The following is an 18,961-nucleotide window of genomic DNA, read 5'->3' on the forward strand; positions in this document are numbered from 1 at the left end:
GGAGAATCAGATGAATGAAAGCTGCCTGTTTTCCACCCTGTTGCTGTAACTGCTCTGGTTACCTTTTCTTCTTGTTCAGTTCCAGGTGAACCACCCAGTTCTGTGTTAGTAACTCCCCACACGACTTCATCCGTCCTTGTGCAGTGGCAGGTAGGTAAAATGAAAAGTTTTGATGTTTCTGCAATCATTTCTTTGGTTGCTTTGACTTGTTGACCTCAGCGTTACGTTGCAAGGGACGTTTTCCAGAGCTGGAAGTATTGCAGTAAAGTTGAAGGACTCCAGTTACTTCCTTATTTTCCTGATCTAGGCATATATTTTAGTGATGGATGGAAATTTCTGGCAGTTGCTCTCACTTTGTGCTATGAGGGAAAGCTTAGGAGGTAAAGGAGTTTCTGTAGCAATACCCAGGATCATTACCTGCACAGATTCTCCTGTCCTTTCACTGATATCAATAGACGTGCATCTTTACACCGAAAACGTGCACCGGAGTGCGGCACAGGTAAAGATCAGGTAATCAAAAGCTCTCTTTTGTTCACATCGCACACTGCCTGCTTTGGTTGCTGAAATAATCACCCACGTGTGCTGTGCCCGAGATCCTGCTCATACCTTTGAGGAACTCCGCGTGCTCTCTTGGCGCTTTGAGGGCTAAAAATTGAGATTTCTTCAGAGAAAAGAAAGGAAGCTTGAGCTCTCCATAACATCTCTGAGTTGGATGTGAAAGTATTCATGCCGAGTCTGCGTTTTATAGAGGCATTTCCTCTGCCTTCCTTTATCTTTCAATAATGGCCTCCTGGGAGATGCTGGAACATTTTGTGACCCAGTGCCTGAGGCTTCTTTTTGCAGAGTGAGCATTAATAGAGGGAACCCAGTGGGGTACCGCACGTTATCCGTAACCTATCCAGGAAAGCCTCTGCCCACCCTGCTCCCGAGACAGTGTCCCACACACATAATAAGGATAACTTTGGACAGATTGCATTATAGTGAAAAATGTACATACGCGTTTACAGTACAGATGGGGCTCCTTGGATTTTTGGAAAAAAATATGTGTATGAGGGTCTGTTTATTGCTATGCAGCAGCACTTTAAAAATACGCCTGGCTGTACTGCTGGGTTGCTGGCCCAAGTTCACGCAGCATAATACTAAGTAACATCATTGCTAACAGCATGTTGAACAAATAGAAGACATGCTGAACAGTTTTACCAAAGGAATTATGGAGGGATGTAAATCTACCGCCCCACCTACAAAATAAAGCCCACGGTGAAGAAAAAAAAAGGTATACAAAGAGGGGACAAAGAGGATGTGAGGCATGATGTGCAGCAGAAATAAACATTCCACCAATTGACTGATTACTGGTGTGTAGTTAATGTGAAATAGGTGGTTGTTTAGGTAATTGGATGCTTTTTATTTCATGAAAATGCAAAGGGGTTATTGTAGCAGAGCCATCTCAGGGGAGTTGTGGGCGATTATATGTCATTACTACACATATATTAATAGGTCCTGGTAATTCAGCCGTACTGTATTTTTCAAATAAACAAAAATCTTCAAGTCCCACAATAGCCTCCAATTAAGAGGAGGTTTCACAGTAGTGTCTAAGAAATAATGTAAACTGAAATCAGCAGTCAAGCTAAATGGGAGAGTATATTTCCAAGCAAAGCTAAATTTTTAACTTTGAGCTATGTTAATAATTCACAAAACAAACTCTAGATGCACTATCTCTGCTTTCAGCTGCTTGTTCCAATCAGTCCATTATTTTTAAATTTGAAGTGGGAAGAAAATAAGTAATTTCCATTGAGGTCTGTTGTATCAATAATGCAAGGTTATTTCAAATGTTTGGGAGGATGTTACAGTTAACATCAGGATCGTGTACTGTTCTGCTTCTACCTTAGAGATAACAATTATTCAAACTTGCATTTTAGTCTTTTTTTAATTTTATTTTTAAACAGCACAATAATGTTTCTCTTACTTCTGTACAGCATTACGGGCTGCCACTCATAATCATTTTACCTATTTCAGCAGATCCCTCAGGCCTTCCTACACAATCCTAAATAATCCATTACATCAAGAGCAGTGTTTTGTCCATGAAAGACAGATAGGAAGGGGAAGACCTGACCTTTTAGCAGAGTACCCTTTTCAGGAAAGAATCATCATTTCCATGGCAAGGAGAAAGACAGTTTTCAAGACAGTTATTTTTTGAGCTTTCCTGTCCTAAATTTCAAGGAAGGAAAAAACGGCAAATCACACGGAAGTGTAACGAAGCAATGCTTGCTGTCAACAAATCAGTGTTGTACCACAATGAGGAATTAAGCTTTATCTGTTAGGCAGTCTTATGGCAGAACAGGGAGTAAGAGTTTCTTTCTCAGCTTCAGAAGTATTTTCCTATTAAGATTCTGTAGGATATTCCACCTCAGCCTTTTTCTTTTTAATTAAAAAAATATTAATAGTCAAAAAAGGGAAAGACATTGACTCTTTCAACAAGCACCTTCCTTCTAGGTAATAATTAACTGAAGTACAAACCCATGTAATGTTCATAGCATTTTTTATATTGTGTGAAGTTTATTTCCATGCTGGATAGGGTTTGTTTTCTTGCAGCCTCTCTCCTCCTTTGTGGTGATGCACTCAAGACGTACCTTGGCGGGGCAGTGTCTCCCCTTGCCATGTCTCTGGAGAAGGCAGTCCTCATGCTTTGGGTTGTGCCTCCTCCCTGCCAGGACACTGCCATGCTGTGGAACCCACTCTGCTAGGGCACCATCACAGCTACAGCAACTTCAGTGTCATACAGAAAACAAAAGAGAAAAGTCAGGAGACTGGAAAAGAAAAAGTTTGTCACAGAAACGCTAGTAATTGCCAGTAAACCAGATCTCATCTTCTCTGGCTTGCGGAGGAACGTTTCAGCTGGTCCTCGAACGATCGCATCATCAGGCAGCCCTGGAGAAGGCTGTCGCTTTGTTTGGTCTCTTTGCTCAGTCCCTTGAGCAAGAGGCTCAGTCTGAGACTAGGCAAGTTGGTTGTACAAGAGGTTGATTTATTTGCATTCTAAAATAGAGTCTGAGAGGGAATATGATTGCCCTTTTTAAAATACATCACGGGAGTAAACACCCCATAGGGAGAAGAACAGTTTAACCCAAAAGGCAATGTTAGCACAGGAACAAATGGTTATAAACTAGCTATGAATTATTTAGATTAGAAATTAAATGAAGGTTTCTAACCACCCAAGTAGTGAGGCTTGGAACAGCTTACCAATAGGAATACTGGGAAGCAGAAAAATTAACTGGTTTTCTGGTGGAGCTTTCTCTGTGAAAATTACTGTAAGCAGCTGTTCGTGGAGCTTGCTCTGTTTGTGAAAATTACTGTAAGCAGCTGTTTTCTGCAGTCTTAAGGGCTTTGTTCTGATCGTTCTTGAGGTCCCTCATAATCCTGTGTTCCTCGATCATTCTGTAAGGCAGATGGTAAGTAATAGTGAAAGGTGGTCAGACCTTCTCCAGAGGATGGAGCCAGGGATGAATGAGGTTCTCCAACCATACAGAGCAAGTACAGCAAACTCTTGGGAATATTTGGCTTGCTTTCAGCAGGCTCTGGGCAGGACAGTTGCAAAAGAAGCTGGCTTCTTGCAGGAGCAGCTTCTGCTCCTTTTCCTGGTAGCTCCGTAGCTTTCTTATACTCTGGTTTGCATACGTTTCTTTTGGTTTCCATAAGCTACAGTCTTTCTACTTAATTCCATCAGCCCTCACCCAAAGCAAAGCTCTTTACACTGAGATAGGACAGCCACTCTCTCTGTTCTTCTTAATGAAGTAATGGAAAATTCTTGTCACTTCTGGAAGCAGAATAATAGGTTATTACCAAATACCTTCCTCCTCTCCTGTAAAAATACCCTTACTTTCTTCATTAAAATTACACATGGTATTACCTTCTGTTGTGACAGGGTTTCACACCAGCGGGTAATTTTTACACAATGGACAGAAGGTCCGTTTCCTTAGTAAAGTTCTCAAGACTGTTAGGGATCTTTCTGGATTAAAGCTGAGATCATCATTAAAATCCTTTTCATTTATACTTTCAGCCCCTTAAATTTCAGTACAAGAATCTTTCGAAGATAAATGGCTCAGGGCATCTTTTCTTCTCTGCACTTCTTAGCCTGTATTAGACTCATGAAAGACATTTCTTTTCCCAAACATGAAGAATCCTTTCGCTTGTCTTGATTTAAGCAAGCCATTCAGACAAAAATCTCCTTTCCAGTGTACTGGCTGTGTATCTGTATCTGAAGGAAGATGTGAGGGACTGCTGAAGAATCCTCGTGGAGACACTGTGTCTTTGAGCATCCTCCAGCATGCTGCAGAAGGAAAATCCCCCATGGCCATAGATACCATTTAACTCAAGCTGTTACAGAGGAGACCTGGGTTTGCCTGTGGGACTGGACCTCTGAAACACACCAGAGTCCTTCATACTGTGACTCCTCTCTAAACGCCCCTCTGAGGTTGTTAGACCTATTTTCATCTTCCTAATTAAAGCCAGAATACACCATGTTATTTTCTCATCAGTCTTTCAGTAAAGCAATGCTGGGTGAACGGCCTCCAAGGAAAACAGCCACTAAAGCAATTCTGTCTTCGACAAGATAATTTGTTTCTTTTAATCTGAGAAGTGAAGTACTCGTTTGCTACTCCACTGTTGGTGGCCAACAACGTGCATTTTCAGGGACATGTTTATTTATATTCTTTATCACACGTGGTTTGTGTGGACTAAGAAAGAACGGAGCTTAGCTCTTGGTGTGCTCCATCAGGTGTCCAGTTTTAAAAGCCTTTTGTGTTTACCACAGCTGCGTGAATCGTCTAAGTTGCCTTTAACTTGTGTTTTTCAAATTACACAACCTTTGGCCCTGTATTAAGGGTTATTTTCACCAGAGCGCCCTGTGTCCCTTCATGCAGGACCGATGCCAGCTACACCCCCCGTTGTGATGGATGTTTGTTGCGGTGCACATCTTAACAAGCCTGTTCTTCGTGTGAATGTTTTTCAGCCACCCAAAGCTGAGAGTCTAAACGGCTTGCTGTTGGGATACCGGATCTACTATCGAGAGCTGGATTACGACACTGGATCTGGAAAAGAATCCAAAACCATCCAGAACCCTTCAGCATTAAAAGCAGAGCTCACACGTAAGCCTGTGTTTTGGACCCTGTAATATCCCAGAATGGTAATCGGTTATTATAGCAGACACTGCGTTGCCCTCTTGCCCCATGGAAATAACACACAATTGTATCTAAGAGTGCTGGGGATAATTTAGCTTTTATACAATCAGGGTGAAGATGCTGAAAAATGCTAATAACCCTGATCAGCATCGCTTGTAAAGGTGCACTCTAATCTATGCCAGCGTGCTTGAACTGATGCTCTGTCCCCCATGTATGTCCTGATTTCCTGCTTTCTGCCACCTCCATTTCATGTTTATCCTGGTATACTTGATTCCACCATCAGACAAAAGAGAGAGACGCTTTATTTTCCTCGGCTAGGAACATTTAGTTCTTGCTATTTTTAATAGTTTTTATAATTGACACTTAGCTTTTCTTTTTGCAGTATAAGAAAACAACTGAGGAGAAATTTTAAATAGAATTTTTACAATTTCAAAGTGCTTGTCCCTATTTGGGAAGAAAATAGCAAAAATGAGTAAAAATTTTAAGGTGCAGGCTTGCCATATTAGTCACGGAGGTTTTTGGCTCACATGGAAAGAAGGTGGAGAGGGAGAGGAATAATAGAAAAATGAAAAGGATTTTTAGACAAAGGCTAGAAAGGAAATCAGAGGGAAAAATAGGCAGAATAAGATGATGGGAGGCAAAGATGTGAGCACTCGGTAGCCTGACAGATATTGTCCAGCAATGAGACATGCTCATGGAGGGACCAGCTTTTGTGTCGTTTGATGTCAGTGGAATATTCAGAATAAGATAATACTCTAAGAGCAGAAGAATAGGATTAGGTGAGACTATTTTAATATCTTACATCATCTTTCATGTTTCCCTGAACCCATGAAAGTGGTTTCTACAAAAGCCAGACTGATTTTTGTGGGGGTGTAGAAAAAGTGGATGCTTGAAATAAAACATAAGTGACCTCACTTATATGGTCAGTGCTGAATGAGACTTCTCAGAGTGTACAGATTTTTAACCAGGACAGACTAGAGATGTAAAACTCCTGTAGGTGTAGGTATGCATAAGGGTTTTTTCCAGCTGAATAAGTGACTATGTATATTATGAAATAATGACTTTGGATGCTCTCTAGTCTCACAAGCCAGGGAAACTCTAAATCTACCAGTTTCCTCCCTTACGCTTTCTTGTCTGGCCCTGCAGCTATGTTCCTAATAGCTGCGGAATAGGAAAAAAACATGCTGTACCACTCCGGGGAGTCAAGAGAGAGAGAAAGGGGTAGAGACAAGTATATTTAAAGAGAAATTTCCCTTTTTCTCCTCATAATATGACAGTTCTCACCTTAGTACACCTATGTTCCTCACTGACCTATGGTTTTGCACAGCTTAGCATATTATTACCATTTGCTCACAGACTGTGAGTGAAACTGTGGGAAATCTAACACACACTTGAAGAAATAGGTCCTGTCCTATTGTAAGTGTTCGCTCGATACGATATGGCCTCTAGGTCTTTACCCTGCAGCTCTTTAGGTTTTGAATCTTGCCTGTTGAGAAATGAGGATGTAACACAGTGTTGAGAGTTTCCCCCCTAGAAATTGTTTCCTTTTTACTCACTTGTTCTGTTTAGTCTTGGAGTCAGAACATTTCTGTGTTGTATATTTGTGAGATTCTCTGTTTGAGGAGGAAATGAAACAGCCCCGTGTGAGTGAGATGCTTTTGCAGCTCTTTAGGTTTTGAATCTTGCCTGTTGAGAAATGAGGATGTAACACAGTGTTGAGAGTTTCCCCCCTAGAAATTGTTTCCTTTTTACTCACTTGTTCTGTTTAGTCTTGGAGTCAGAACATTTCTGTGTTGTATATTTGTGAGATTCTCTGTTTGAGGAGGAAATGAAACAGCCCCGTGTGAGTGAGATGCTTTTGATGTGTTACGAGAGAGTGATGTGATTTTATTGCCCTTCAAGGTATAGTCCTAAAGCTCAAACTGTGTATGTGTGTGCTGCATCATTTGCCTCTGTCTCTGCTGTACATCATTTGCAATAACTATTTCCTTGCACTGTAACAAGCTTTCTGCTTTGCTTACCCTGAATAGCCCAAAGCAGCTTCAAGACAGTGAACAGCAGCTCTGCATTAACGACGTATGAATTAACACGTAAGTGCACATTGCCTTTAGATGTGACTCTTTATAATGGTTCAAAATACACTATAGGCAAACTCCTGTGGTTCTCCTGAGTGGATCTAGCAGAAATCAACACAGATTAATGATTCTGCTTTCTTGAGTTTCTCTTTCTTTAAGCCTTTGCAAAAACATTGATGATGCAAGTAGGTAGCTGTTGTAAAAATGTGGCTGCTGGGAAGGTAAAACATTATTGACTGTAACAACCCAGTATTGCTGATGCTAAATGAATTTTGATTCGCTTGCTACATATTTTGCAGTCCATCTGAGTTTAGCTGTGTCACATCATTAGACTTAGGATTCAAGCGCTGCGATGCTCAGGCATTCCATGGAGTAGGAGGCCAGTTTAGAGAGGGCCCAATGAATTTATGTTCATCTCCAGAGGTGTTTTCAATTGGAAATGAATAAAATAGCATTCGACAGAGTTAAAAGGCAAGTTGCTTTGTGGTGATGATGGTTCACTAGATAGGTTTTGCCCAAGGCTTTTGAGTCACAGATTGTGATGGGCTAAAAAAAAAAACAAAACCCTATCCCCACTGAAACTTGCATGCATGAACTCTCATGTGTTCCATTTTCTTCCACATCCAGTTAACACTAAAATCTCCCCTGTGTGTTTTCATGGCAGCAACTAAAGTTGCCCCGTTAAAGCTGCCCAGTACTATATCCTATATATCTTACTATTTTTTGTCCGTTTGTTTACAAACTTAGCATCATTATTGCTGATTTGCTTGCTACGTGTTTTGCGGTCCATCTGAATTTCATGAGGTTACATCCAAAAGTTAGTCATGTACTGGCTATTGTTGACAGTGTGTCTGAGACCGGGGAGTGATGCTGGACTCTGAGTCAGATGTAGAAGCACAACACTTGTACACATTTCCACGAAACTGAAATTAGACAAACTGTATGATTAGGCTTATTGAACCTTCCCAAACCGATGGCATACTGTCAGCCACAGAGTTAAGGTATGTGATTCATAGATAGCAGAGAAAATTATTGGCAAAGGGAGAAGTTTGGAACCCTCGCCATGCGTGTCTTAATTCAATGCTTATTTAAATACAGCAATTTATAGTATTGATTGCTGTCTTACTCTAATTTCACTGTTAAATATTTTAGATGATAAATATTTCTGTTAGAATTGATTCTTTCATCCTGATTATGCAAAATCTGAAATTAAACTGCTCGGCCGCTGCCTCCCCTAATGACGTTGACATGATGTCACTCCACCCTTGTTTGCATCTACTAATTACCTTCGTTCAATTGTTTTTTTCTAGGTTTTTTCACACTGCTCTGGCTCTCCTACCTCATCTTTCAGAGTAATTGCTATGTGTCGGCAAAGACACGTAGAAAATTTGCCTGGTGGGCAAATGGAGTCCAGACTTAAGTCTCCTTTCCCTTCTTGACTGGTGTCCAGGCTGTGGTCACTTTGAGAAACATAGCCATGTAGTACTTCGAACGGGAGTCCAGGTTCCCTGCTGCACCCTGCTCAGCAGTGATGTTCTTGAGCAGAGCAGTTGCTAAATGGCTCCCTAGATGAAAATCCCTGGAATTAGGCAAAGGCTTGAAACCATGATCTTTCCTACCAGCAGAGATCAAAAGGAGCCCATACGTTGACCATCCAAAGCAAAGTCCTTCCTTTTTGTGTCATTAAGAGTCATAGAGATGTTACTCTAGCTAGTTACCCAACAGGAATGATTCCTCTTGCTGGAGCAACACTGTGAGGAAACACTGGAAAATCCTGCCATTTCAGTGCTAAGATCTTTCATAATTATGCAAATCCTGCTGTGGTGTGTGAATTAACAAAGGATGGAAGTAGAGGTTGCGCTAACTGTACTGTTTAATTCTGTATTTCACAAGAGAAAAGTCTGATAATAGAGGTGGTGGGGTCTTAAAAAAATTCCTGCAATACAGTGTAAATAATTACATATAATAGACTATTTTACATTTTCAGAGTTGAAGAAATACAAGAGATATGAAGTACTAATGACGGCATATAATGTAATTGGTGAGAGCCCTACCAGCACGCCAGTTGAAGTGTTTGTGGGCGAAGCAGGTAGGTAAAAGGAAAATGAGTGGGGTTTTTTTTGTTTGTTTGTTTGTTTGTTTTAAAGCACTGACACATTTTAATGTTCTCCAGATAATATTTAATATTTATCCAGGAAAGGAATGATTTGAAAAGATTTATGATCAATAACAGCTTTTTGGTGCGTCCTATAGTAGGTTGGAACTGACGGTTTCTTGCTGTTTGAAAGCTAGTTGGTCTACACGAACAAGGGAGAAAGGGCATTTGAAAGAAAGAAGAGAAGGTATTTTTTGGAGTTGCAGGAGGATGACTGTTCATACCAAATTAGCTTGAGGGAAAAATTGACTCAAGTTAAAGAAGTGAAAAGTGGAGCACAGGAAAGCCACAAGGGAAAAGAAACAGAACTACAAAACAAGGGAGACTTGGAAGCTGGTTCTTTTATTTTATAGCTGTGTAGAGACATTGCCTGTGCACCACACCTCGCTGTGTTTTTGTGCTCTTGAAGTCAAGAAGACACTGTGTCCGGTTTAATGCTAGCTTTGGAGGCACAGGTGGTGATTCCTCTCAGGAACTGCAGACCCTATACCTGCATCCAGGCTCTACGGCAGCTGAGGGTCGGCGGCACTATTCATACCTTTATTTATTATGGATCTAGTGCATGAATCCAGGCTGTATTTCTGGAATGTAACTTGCTGATCATTTTAAGTCCCTCCATTGGAAGGCCGGAGGCAGAAATCGGGATGAGACAGTGGACTAGACACTTCTTTGAATGCTTTGTGAAGCAGGTGATTTTGCAGAGCCCAGATAACCCGCAGCTGAGTCTGTTCTTCTCAGTAACTCTAGCTGAGAAGCGCAGGACTGGAATAGCTGATGTCTTCCTCCCAGCCACGACGGCGGGGCTGTATTTCTGGTGACCCCAGCTAGAGAGAGGCTGGCGCCGAAATCGTCGTTAGTTATGGTATCAATTTCTGCAGCAGCATCTTTTGAAGCTTAGAACAAGAATAGGCAACACGCACCCTCCTGTTGTTCAGTCTGCCGCCGTGAAGGAATCTGATTACACTTTTGTTCTTCTGTCTCAAGGCTAGGATGTAGAAGCTATCAAACCCAGAACTAATTCATTTTATCATTATTCATTAAATATTCTGTTGCTCAAAACTAAGCAAAGCACATTTTTTTAAACTCTACTGCACATTTTTTTAAACTCTACTTAACCTTTTCATTTCAAATATGGTGTAACATTCACTATCTTTCACTGAAAACATCATAAATTAATCAGAGCAGCATGCTTCTGGAGAGACAGCTGGCAATATTTACATTTTTTTTCTGGTTTGCTGCTGCTCCAACTTACTTCTGCAACCACAGCAAAGAAAGCCCCAAGTGGAGCCAACTGTATCTGGCTTCAAAATACTTTTTTTGCTTCAAAGCTAAATATCTGCTGCAAATGGAGCCAGCACATGTATTTGTACACATGTACACAGCACAGAAAATCAGCTGGGGAAAACAAAGAAATGCTGTTATAGCGTGTCTTTTAATCCCACAGTCCAGGTCTTCCTTCTCGTAACTCAGACAGGGAACAGGGCAATGGAAGGAGCCAAACCTGGGAGGAAACTGAGATATCCAGGAGACCTTCTTTCACAGGCAGGGATGGTTTATCTGAAGTTGTAGCGTGACTCAGATGGTATTTTAGAGATACTGGATTTACCTCTCGTTAGGGACAGTCCAGGTTCATGTGGTAGAAATGATGAACGTACGATCTTCCTGCCGATTTTCACTCTCGTCGTGTGAAGTTATTACGCTTTGTTATATAACTGCCTCTTCCACCTCCAGAACTGGCTGTGATTTATACTGTGAGTAAAGTGATTGGAGCTGGTATTGCAATTTAAGTTTTAAATTGATTTGTGACACCTTTGAGTTAAGGGGTGCTGTGGAAATAGAAGTTTTTGTTGTTATTGTTCGCTTGATGTTCTTACCTGTGGTAAAGGCAGTTAAGCAGCAAGCTGGAAAAAATGGGTCTGCTTAGCTCCAGCTGTCGGGCCATGTTAAAAATAGAGAAAACCTTCCCAATAAACAAGTGCTGACGGCGCAGGCGTAGCACTGAACACAAAATGACTGAGGGGGACCAGTCCCCAGTCTGAAGGCCCCAGATAACTCACGTCTTGGTGCTGTTAAACGGTGCTTCGTTCTGCCGTAAGGGTTGCAGTAATTCTGGTAGGTGCGAGAACATTCCTCTCCCGGCTGTAAAAAGGAATATACAGCACGTGCCTTTGGGGAAATGTGCTGGGTTTAGGCCACCTCAGTCAAAATACACAATTCTGTGCAGTTCTGGTGGGTGTTTCATACAGTGTGGGGCACCTGGAAATAATACTGATGGTTGATGTGCTGTTCAGCTTCTGTGTCTGTGCAGCCCACCAAGCGATGCAGGCGGAGGGTCTGTTCTTCCTTCCTTCCCTCTTGTGCTCTCCTCTGTTGGATTTGAAGGTGTTCCTATCATGGTATCTAGATTTTTGCAATAAAAGCTCCAGTAGGCAGTGAAGCCCCCTGACAACCTTGGAAAAAAAAGGCCATTAAAACCAACCTTCTGGCAGTTTTACCAACCAAAAGAGTAAAAAGCAGCTGAATGGGGAGTTTCTCTCGAGCCCTGGAGTGCTGTTGAGCTGTACCCCAGCCGACAGCCTCTTCCGGCAGCCCGAGCGCTCAGGTCTCTCTTGACTGATGGGCAGGGGGAAATTCTGGGAGAGAACAACCTGCTGGTAGGCAACAGGCCAGACATGAATAACAGAATTCTGTGTCCTGACTTGCATGGTGAATAAGGGAGCTGGGTGCAAGTGTGTTGGGTTTTTGAGGGGTTTTTTTTGTTTTTTTTGGTTTTTTTGCTACAGATGGAGCAAAACTTTTTTCTTGTTCCAGTAGCCTGTAAGATCAAAGCCCTGGCTAAGGCTCCAGTGTAAGTTCTGCCTGGATGTTTGCAAAACTTGCCAGTACAGAGCAGTTCTTCCCCGTGTCAGGAGAGTGGGCTGGGAGTCCTTGCGCTCTGCAGCCGGGAAGGATGTGTTGCTTGTTCAGTCTGAACAGAGCCGGTGTCCTTCCCCCACCTGCCTCAAGCATCTGGATCCCTTTCCTCTGTGGATCAGAAGATCCTCATAACATCACTTTTTTTGAGCTGGCTGCAGCTCTGCCCTGCTCATTAGAGAACCATGTGCATCTCCCGACAAATGACAGAAAAATTGAAAGCCACCACTTGCAGAAATTAGGAAGGGAGTCGCAGCCCCGTCGGCAAGCCCCCTTCTCGCCTTGTTAATTCATTTAACAGTTCAGCTGTCAGGGATGCCTGCTCTGATTGGGAAGGCAGCGAGTGTGCAGCGAGAGGCTGGGTACTGATATTCATCCCAGCCCTAAATGCAGCTGCTACCAGAGGTGCTTGTTTTGCTCGACTGAAATTAAGACTCTGTTAGAGCAGCCACTGTATCAAGAGCATTATTCTACCAGGTTGCTGTCACTGTCTGATTGTGTGGTGGGCTCTGGAGTTCCGGAGACTCTACTACCTGCATTTTAATTAAACAGAAATCACGGGTTTGGGGCAGGCGTGCTTCACCTAATTTGGGAAGGTGAATAAAATGGAAGGCGGCAATACAAATCCTGTGCTAACGAGCCTGAAGCCTCCAGTGCTTCTCCCATATACTGCAAAGCTGTTCTGGATGAAAAATAATGGAATTCATAATTTCTTCCAGCAGCTGCTGCTGGAGGAGAGCACGTGTGTGCGGAGAGGAGGTAGCAGAAGGGGTGAAGTGCACCGAGAGACACTAGCCTTTAAACAGGTTGTAAATCTGTTTGTGTGGAGAGGGGAATGATGTGTGTCGTTATAACTGACGGTGACACTGGTGACCTTCAGAATTCACAAGAACTGATGGGGCTGGTTGTTGTTCTTTTTAATAATGATCTCGGAGAGCTGGTTCTGCAGCGGGAAAGGCAAGGAGTAAAAAGAGCTGGGAGACAGAGATACCTGCCTTAGAAGTGCTCCGTTGAAATGCTGCCTTGGTTGTCCCATCATCTTTCAGAAAGTGTTTCCTGGATGACTCACCTGCTTCCAAGTGAAACTGTAGCTTGGAAAGGAACAGGAGTGGGACTGAGACACCACTGCTTCTTACCTCTTTTTCCTTACCATCTGTAAAAACCTGAATCTACCTCTTGGTGCAAAGCTAGCAGGCACCAAAGCAGATTTCCCACTGTTACCTACGGTTATTTTCATCCGCCCTCCTGCCTGCAGCTCCACAGGTGTTCCTGGGGTTCGCAAACTTTGCTGTGTCCAGCCATAGCTGACACGTAGAGGGAAACTCTGCTCTGCCGTAGTGTCAGGGGCAGCATTTTACAGGCAAGAAAGAGAAGCCATTTGGAAAACTCCAAGACCAAAAATAGTGACTTCTGTTTGAGAAAGAGAAGAAAAACTGGAGAGAAGAAGCCATGCTAAGGAGAAAGAAGCCTCGTCAGGAAGACTTGACTCCTGGCACCTGCCTCCCCTTTATCAACTGCTTCTGGCAAGAGCTCTTGTCCCTTCTTGCGCGGTCATGTGTGCTGGGGCAATGCCCCTTTGTCTGTCGTGCTAATGCCAGAACAGGTTGTCAGAAAAAGGCTGCTTTGTCCTTGAGTGTTTTCATCTCTTTCTGCAGACCTCGTTCTTGCCTTGTGTTCATACAAAATATCCCACGTGGTGTCACCTCCCCGTTGCAGGTCGCCGTCTGGAGAAGGGCCCTCAGCACTACCTTGGGCCCCCCTTTCTCTTACAGCGCAGGAGCTTTATCTCCTTCCCTGCCCCAAATGTAGCTGAGAAGATGCTGCGCAGAGAAGTCCCCTGTGCCTCCTTGTTAACAGCCTACGAGAGGAATGACAACGCTGCAGCGTAGAGCTGGCAGCTTCAATCAGTCGGCTCTGGCCCCCTTGGCTGTTTTCTCCTATCTGTGTGGGACACGTGGGCCGTGTCTCTCGGTGACTGACTGTGCCTATGCAGATAGGGAGCGTGTTGCTCCTGGCACAGCTGGAAGAACTGGGTGGGCATTTCCATCCCAGATGCCACTGGAGGAGGGAAGAGAAGGATTATCGTGGCCATTTCACATTGCAGTAGTCTAAAACCTGTCAGCCTAGGGACAGTATCTTCCCTTGACAAACAAAAGGGGATGGAGGGGAAGCTATTGGAAAGTAGTATAATAAATAAATTATTGGTTTCGCTTGCTCAAACTTTAAACAAAGAGGTTGACCTTCCTTGTCACTTCGAAAGCACCAAGCCTTTGGAATGTTAAAGCAAATGCCTTTTAATTGTTGACACTGCTGAACATCAGCAAAGGCTACTTTGGGGGATGGCAGGGTGTTTGAAACATTAATTTTCCTTTTCTCGTCCCCTTTAAATTTAAGGAATCTGCGGAGCTGTTCTAGCACCATGCTCAGTTGTCAGTGAGCTTTACAATTTACACCAGCCGTTACGGGAATGACCCACTCCAGGAGTGACACTGGGTTTTCATCCTGTCCCCAGTGTCTTTCTCCCTAAGAAAGGGGAAATTCTCCTCTGAGCTCAGAGTTAAAGATCCAAGCCATGTTCTCCAACAGTGAGCTAAAAGAGAGAGTAAAGTCAGAGCAGAGCATGGAAAGGAAACTATAGGAAGATGGAGAGGAAAAGAAAGTGGTGAGATTTCCTGTTTGGAATGGGAAAGAAACCTCTTTTCAGTTTCTCTTGCATTACTGGAAACCATTGTGCCTGTATCCTTATAGTATTCTGTTTCTGAGAGTAGGATCAGCCACTGCATATATCCCATCAGTATTTCTTGGTGGATTTTAAACTCCTCCAGACTCACTTGGGGCTTGTCTCCAGCAAGTCCAATTTGGATTTGTTGTTCCCATCAATGCAGCTCCACTGGTGGTAATAGCAGTATAGATAGCACTCGGCTGCATTATCTAATCCCGCAGGGCTGTGACAGGGTAGTAAAAAATAACAAACTAAAGTGTGCCTACATTAGAGCATTAGTCATTCCTTGTGTGTTCCTGGTATTGCTGCACTGCTGGGGAATTATGGATATGAATTTCTATACAAACTTTGTCTCCCTTTCCTGCTCAAACTGGCTATTTTTTTTAAGGGTAGTTTTATGTTCTTAATCTGTTTACAGATGAGCACAAAGGTTTCATAATTAAACTTCCAAATTTGGTAGCTTAGCTCGGTAGCTGCTCTTACAATGGTAAGACAGAAAGTAACCGTGCGAGTGTGAGTCTGTGGAAGAAGTGTCCTTAATGTCAACATGTCAAAAAGACATCCCTGCAGCTCTCTGGAGACTGAAATCTAATGTCAAGGCAGAAGGAAGCAAAGTCTAAGTGAGAGTCGTACTGCTGTCAAAGCAAGTTATTCTACCATATAGGGAAAGGAATTTTAAGCGAATACACTGGAAAGCAGTGTCCAGATTGAGACATGGATTTGATGGGCTTATTTGACATCTTTAATTCTCCATTGACAGTCCAGAAGCTCCCTGAAACGATTTGCAATGTTTTCATGCTGCAAGTAAAAGCTGAATGTGTGCCTCATTAACAGCTCATTAAGTTGTTAATATTGGTCATAAGCAGCCTTTGGTACAGCACAATGCTTTATATGTGCGGCAGCTCCTGCTTAGCTCTGGTTTAATTGCCTCTTTTTATCACGTTTCAATGTAGGAAAGATGTTTATGTCCAAGCAAAAATATCACCAGTTTTTGATCAACTGGGCTTGCTTATCTCTGCCACTGCTATTGCTGGTGTGGGTGGCGTTGGGCTGCAATTACCGTGCGACGTTTTGCTCAGATGATGAACTTTGCGTCTCACAAACCCAACAATTTGATGTCGATTTTCAGTGCCGACTGTAGCCGGAGACAGACAGACTATCCGTACTCAAATTCATCATCAGGACTCCCGTCTTTGTTCTGTAGCTGGTGCAAGGAACAGTGGGAGTGGTAGGACAAATTAGCTGTTCTGCTGCAGTGTTATATGGCCTGTGAAGAACCGAGTGCGGGGACATCGCTGCACAGTACACAGAGGGCGGAGGGATGAGAAGCCTGATCGTGTATGCAAAGCCTTACTGATCTAACAGCAGAGCTACTCCATTAAAAGCAAAGGAATTAACCTTCCTTTCAAAAACACGAGCAATCAGTAGTCAAGTAAAACGGACCATAAATTGCACTGGTAAAGAAGTGGGGAAGCCCCTGACTGATAACTCCTCTTCAGGCAGACACAGGCTGGAGTTTGGGTATTTTTGACTGCAGGGTTATATTTGCAGCCAAATTTCTTTTTCCCCTAATTGTGCAGTCCTACTCTGCTTGTTTTCAGTCATCCTGGGATATGTGAGCAAAATGTTGTAAGTATTTTCATATGGGTCTCGACTCCCGCGGCTTTGCCTTCTCTGCACGGCTTTGCTGTGAAGCCAGCTGTAGAGAAACACAGTTGGTTTTCTTTTCTGACATCTGTTTGCTGTATCTATCGTCAATCATGGAACTAGAGGCATTTCAGGTTGCCTGTTGTAGACTGAAAGAAAAAAAAAAAGTTGCCCTTTTCCTTACTAAAGTATGAATTAGCAATATTCTAAACCCTTTTGGCCACAGCGGTCCAGACACTGAGGTGATACAGAGATGCAGGACCACGGTGATGAACTCGGGGATGCTATGACTGCAGAATAAATAAGGGAAGAGAAAACTCTCACTCAAAGTCAAGAAAATGTAAATTTAATCTCTCTCTCCCCAGGAGCAGAAGATCACAGTCCTCCATGGGATCCCTGGGGTTCTCAGACCACTGCAATCTGTAAATCCTAAATTAATCCCTCATGGGGGTCAGCGTTAAAGCCACAGCGAAAGGTTATCGCAGTGGCAAATCTCACCTGCTCAGTCTGACTTTTTTTCGATACAGCTTTTAACATTCGGTACACAGCAAACCCAGTGGAGATTCACCCTAATTATTTGATACGGTCTCTTGATTTTAGAGAAGCATAAGGAGTTGTCGGTGCTTATTAGGCTTTCGTAGGTGCTGCGGTTACTGTTAGTGAACGTTAAGTAGGTGCTTTTGTCAGCTGCCATGAACTTGTGGTGTTCTGATATTAGAGTGTGCGATTAACAAATTATGATGAGTAGAACATGACTATAAAAGAAGGAGGAGGAGTCTTGGGAACCAGAGAGCCTGGGGAGAAATTGTCTGAAGTAGGTAATTTTGCCTCTGTCTAATGGGTAGACCTAGAGAGTTGAGAGCGGTACTTTCCCGCCCGGTGCTTCTCCCAGTGCATGAGGGAGGATCAGGCCAGAGTATCAAAGACTCAGCAGTTCTTCCCCATCCCTCACACCCTTGAACAACCTTCAGTACATCCTGGGGGTGAAGCCTGCGCTCATCAGAGCTGACACTGCTCTCAGTTACACAACTTTCACACTGGGTTAGCTCTACTAGCTTTAGCAGAGCTAACCCTAATTTGCATTGATGTAAGTGAGAGGGGATTTTAGCTTGTAGGTTTATGCCTCTTTGTTTGTTTGCGCATACCTAATGCTTGTCAGGCTCTTGCTGTTCCTGCTCATGGGTCTGTCTCTGCTGACTGATGGGCTGCCTGACTCCGTGTGATCATATCCTTGTTGACACAAAAGAAATAGAGGAAAAAGCTCATTTTATTATTTCCTCTTTCCTGTTTTTACTACCTGTATGCCCTTTCCAGAGGCAGTCTGACAGTTCTGTAAGGGCTTTAGTTTTGGGCTGGGGGCTTTCACTCCCTTGATGGATAATCTCAGTATGCAGTGTGATAGCCTATTTTAGTTTTGTATCAGCAAAGGAGAACTGTGGGCTCCAGCAAAAAAAAACCAGTGTGTAGTTTTTATTTGAAGGCTCTGTTTCACAGTACCACTCATTGGGTTTGCCTCGGTTGTAGGCATTGTAATGCGATCATAGTAACAACTTCTGCATCGCTCAGATCGTGTCTGCTCCATGAAAATCCTGGATTACACGTGACTCATTGGGAAATCTGAACCCCCTATTAAAAGATTAGTAATCACAGCAACAGTGTCTTTACCACCGCTGGAAGAGATGGTGAGGGACAGGATGAGAATTACTTCTGCTCGAGTCACTTGCCAGTTTATGAAGGTTCTTCATGAATAAGTCATATCCGTGGAGGTTTCCTCAGAACATGATTGCCGCCTCAGTTCAAAAAAATGGCATTGGCAGGTAACCTTTCTAGAGTCTGGATCCGTGGGAAGGATACTCCATTTCTAGTCCTTGTTTCATTTCAACGTTTTTCCGATATGTGTGGTGAATGTAATCTCTCCCTCTTTCCTCCTTCCACCCCCCACCTCCCACTCTTATCTCTGCAGATGGCTGAAGAGATGCCTAGTCAATGTTGGGAAGCTTCCCAGTGCTAAGCAAAGAAGCTGGGGATGTTACATTTGGGTATCATTTGCAGCTGCTGTTATTTATGCTTTTTCATGAGTTTAACAGCCTTAAAAATTTGATGTGGCAAAACACAGCTACTCTACTAAGTGTACTATGCAGGGAGGGAGCCAACTGTTTGCCTACCTGGATAATATGGCACAGAGTAAAGCAATTGCGGGTGTGCTAGATTCCCAAATTCCCCATCCTGACAGCTATTCTCTTTCTCCTCTCCATCCCTTCTCCAACAAGGTGAG

At 43.1% G+C, this 18,961-nt stretch overlaps 1 protein-coding gene across 1 annotated transcript in view; it reads left to right on the plus strand.

Moving 5' to 3' along the window:
* The window catches only part of LOC104510696 (protein sidekick-1-like), a gene marked incomplete at its 5' end in the record, with an annotated part of 154,640 nt that overhangs the window by 103,012 nt on the left and 32,667 nt on the right, over positions 1–18,961 (plus strand). The window contains 4 exon segments of the mRNA XM_010153029.1: positions 80–150; positions 5,006–5,141; positions 7,205–7,264; positions 9,237–9,338. Of these exon segments, the coding sequence (XP_010151331.1) occupies positions 80–150; positions 5,006–5,141; positions 7,205–7,264; positions 9,237–9,338 (369 nt within the window).

The sequence above is a fragment of the Eurypyga helias genome, unplaced genomic scaffold (genome assembly GCF_000690775.1).
Source record: "Eurypyga helias isolate BGI_N326 unplaced genomic scaffold, ASM69077v1 scaffold5436, whole genome shotgun sequence".
Lineage (NCBI taxonomy): Eukaryota > Metazoa > Chordata > Aves > Eurypygiformes > Eurypygidae > Eurypyga > Eurypyga helias.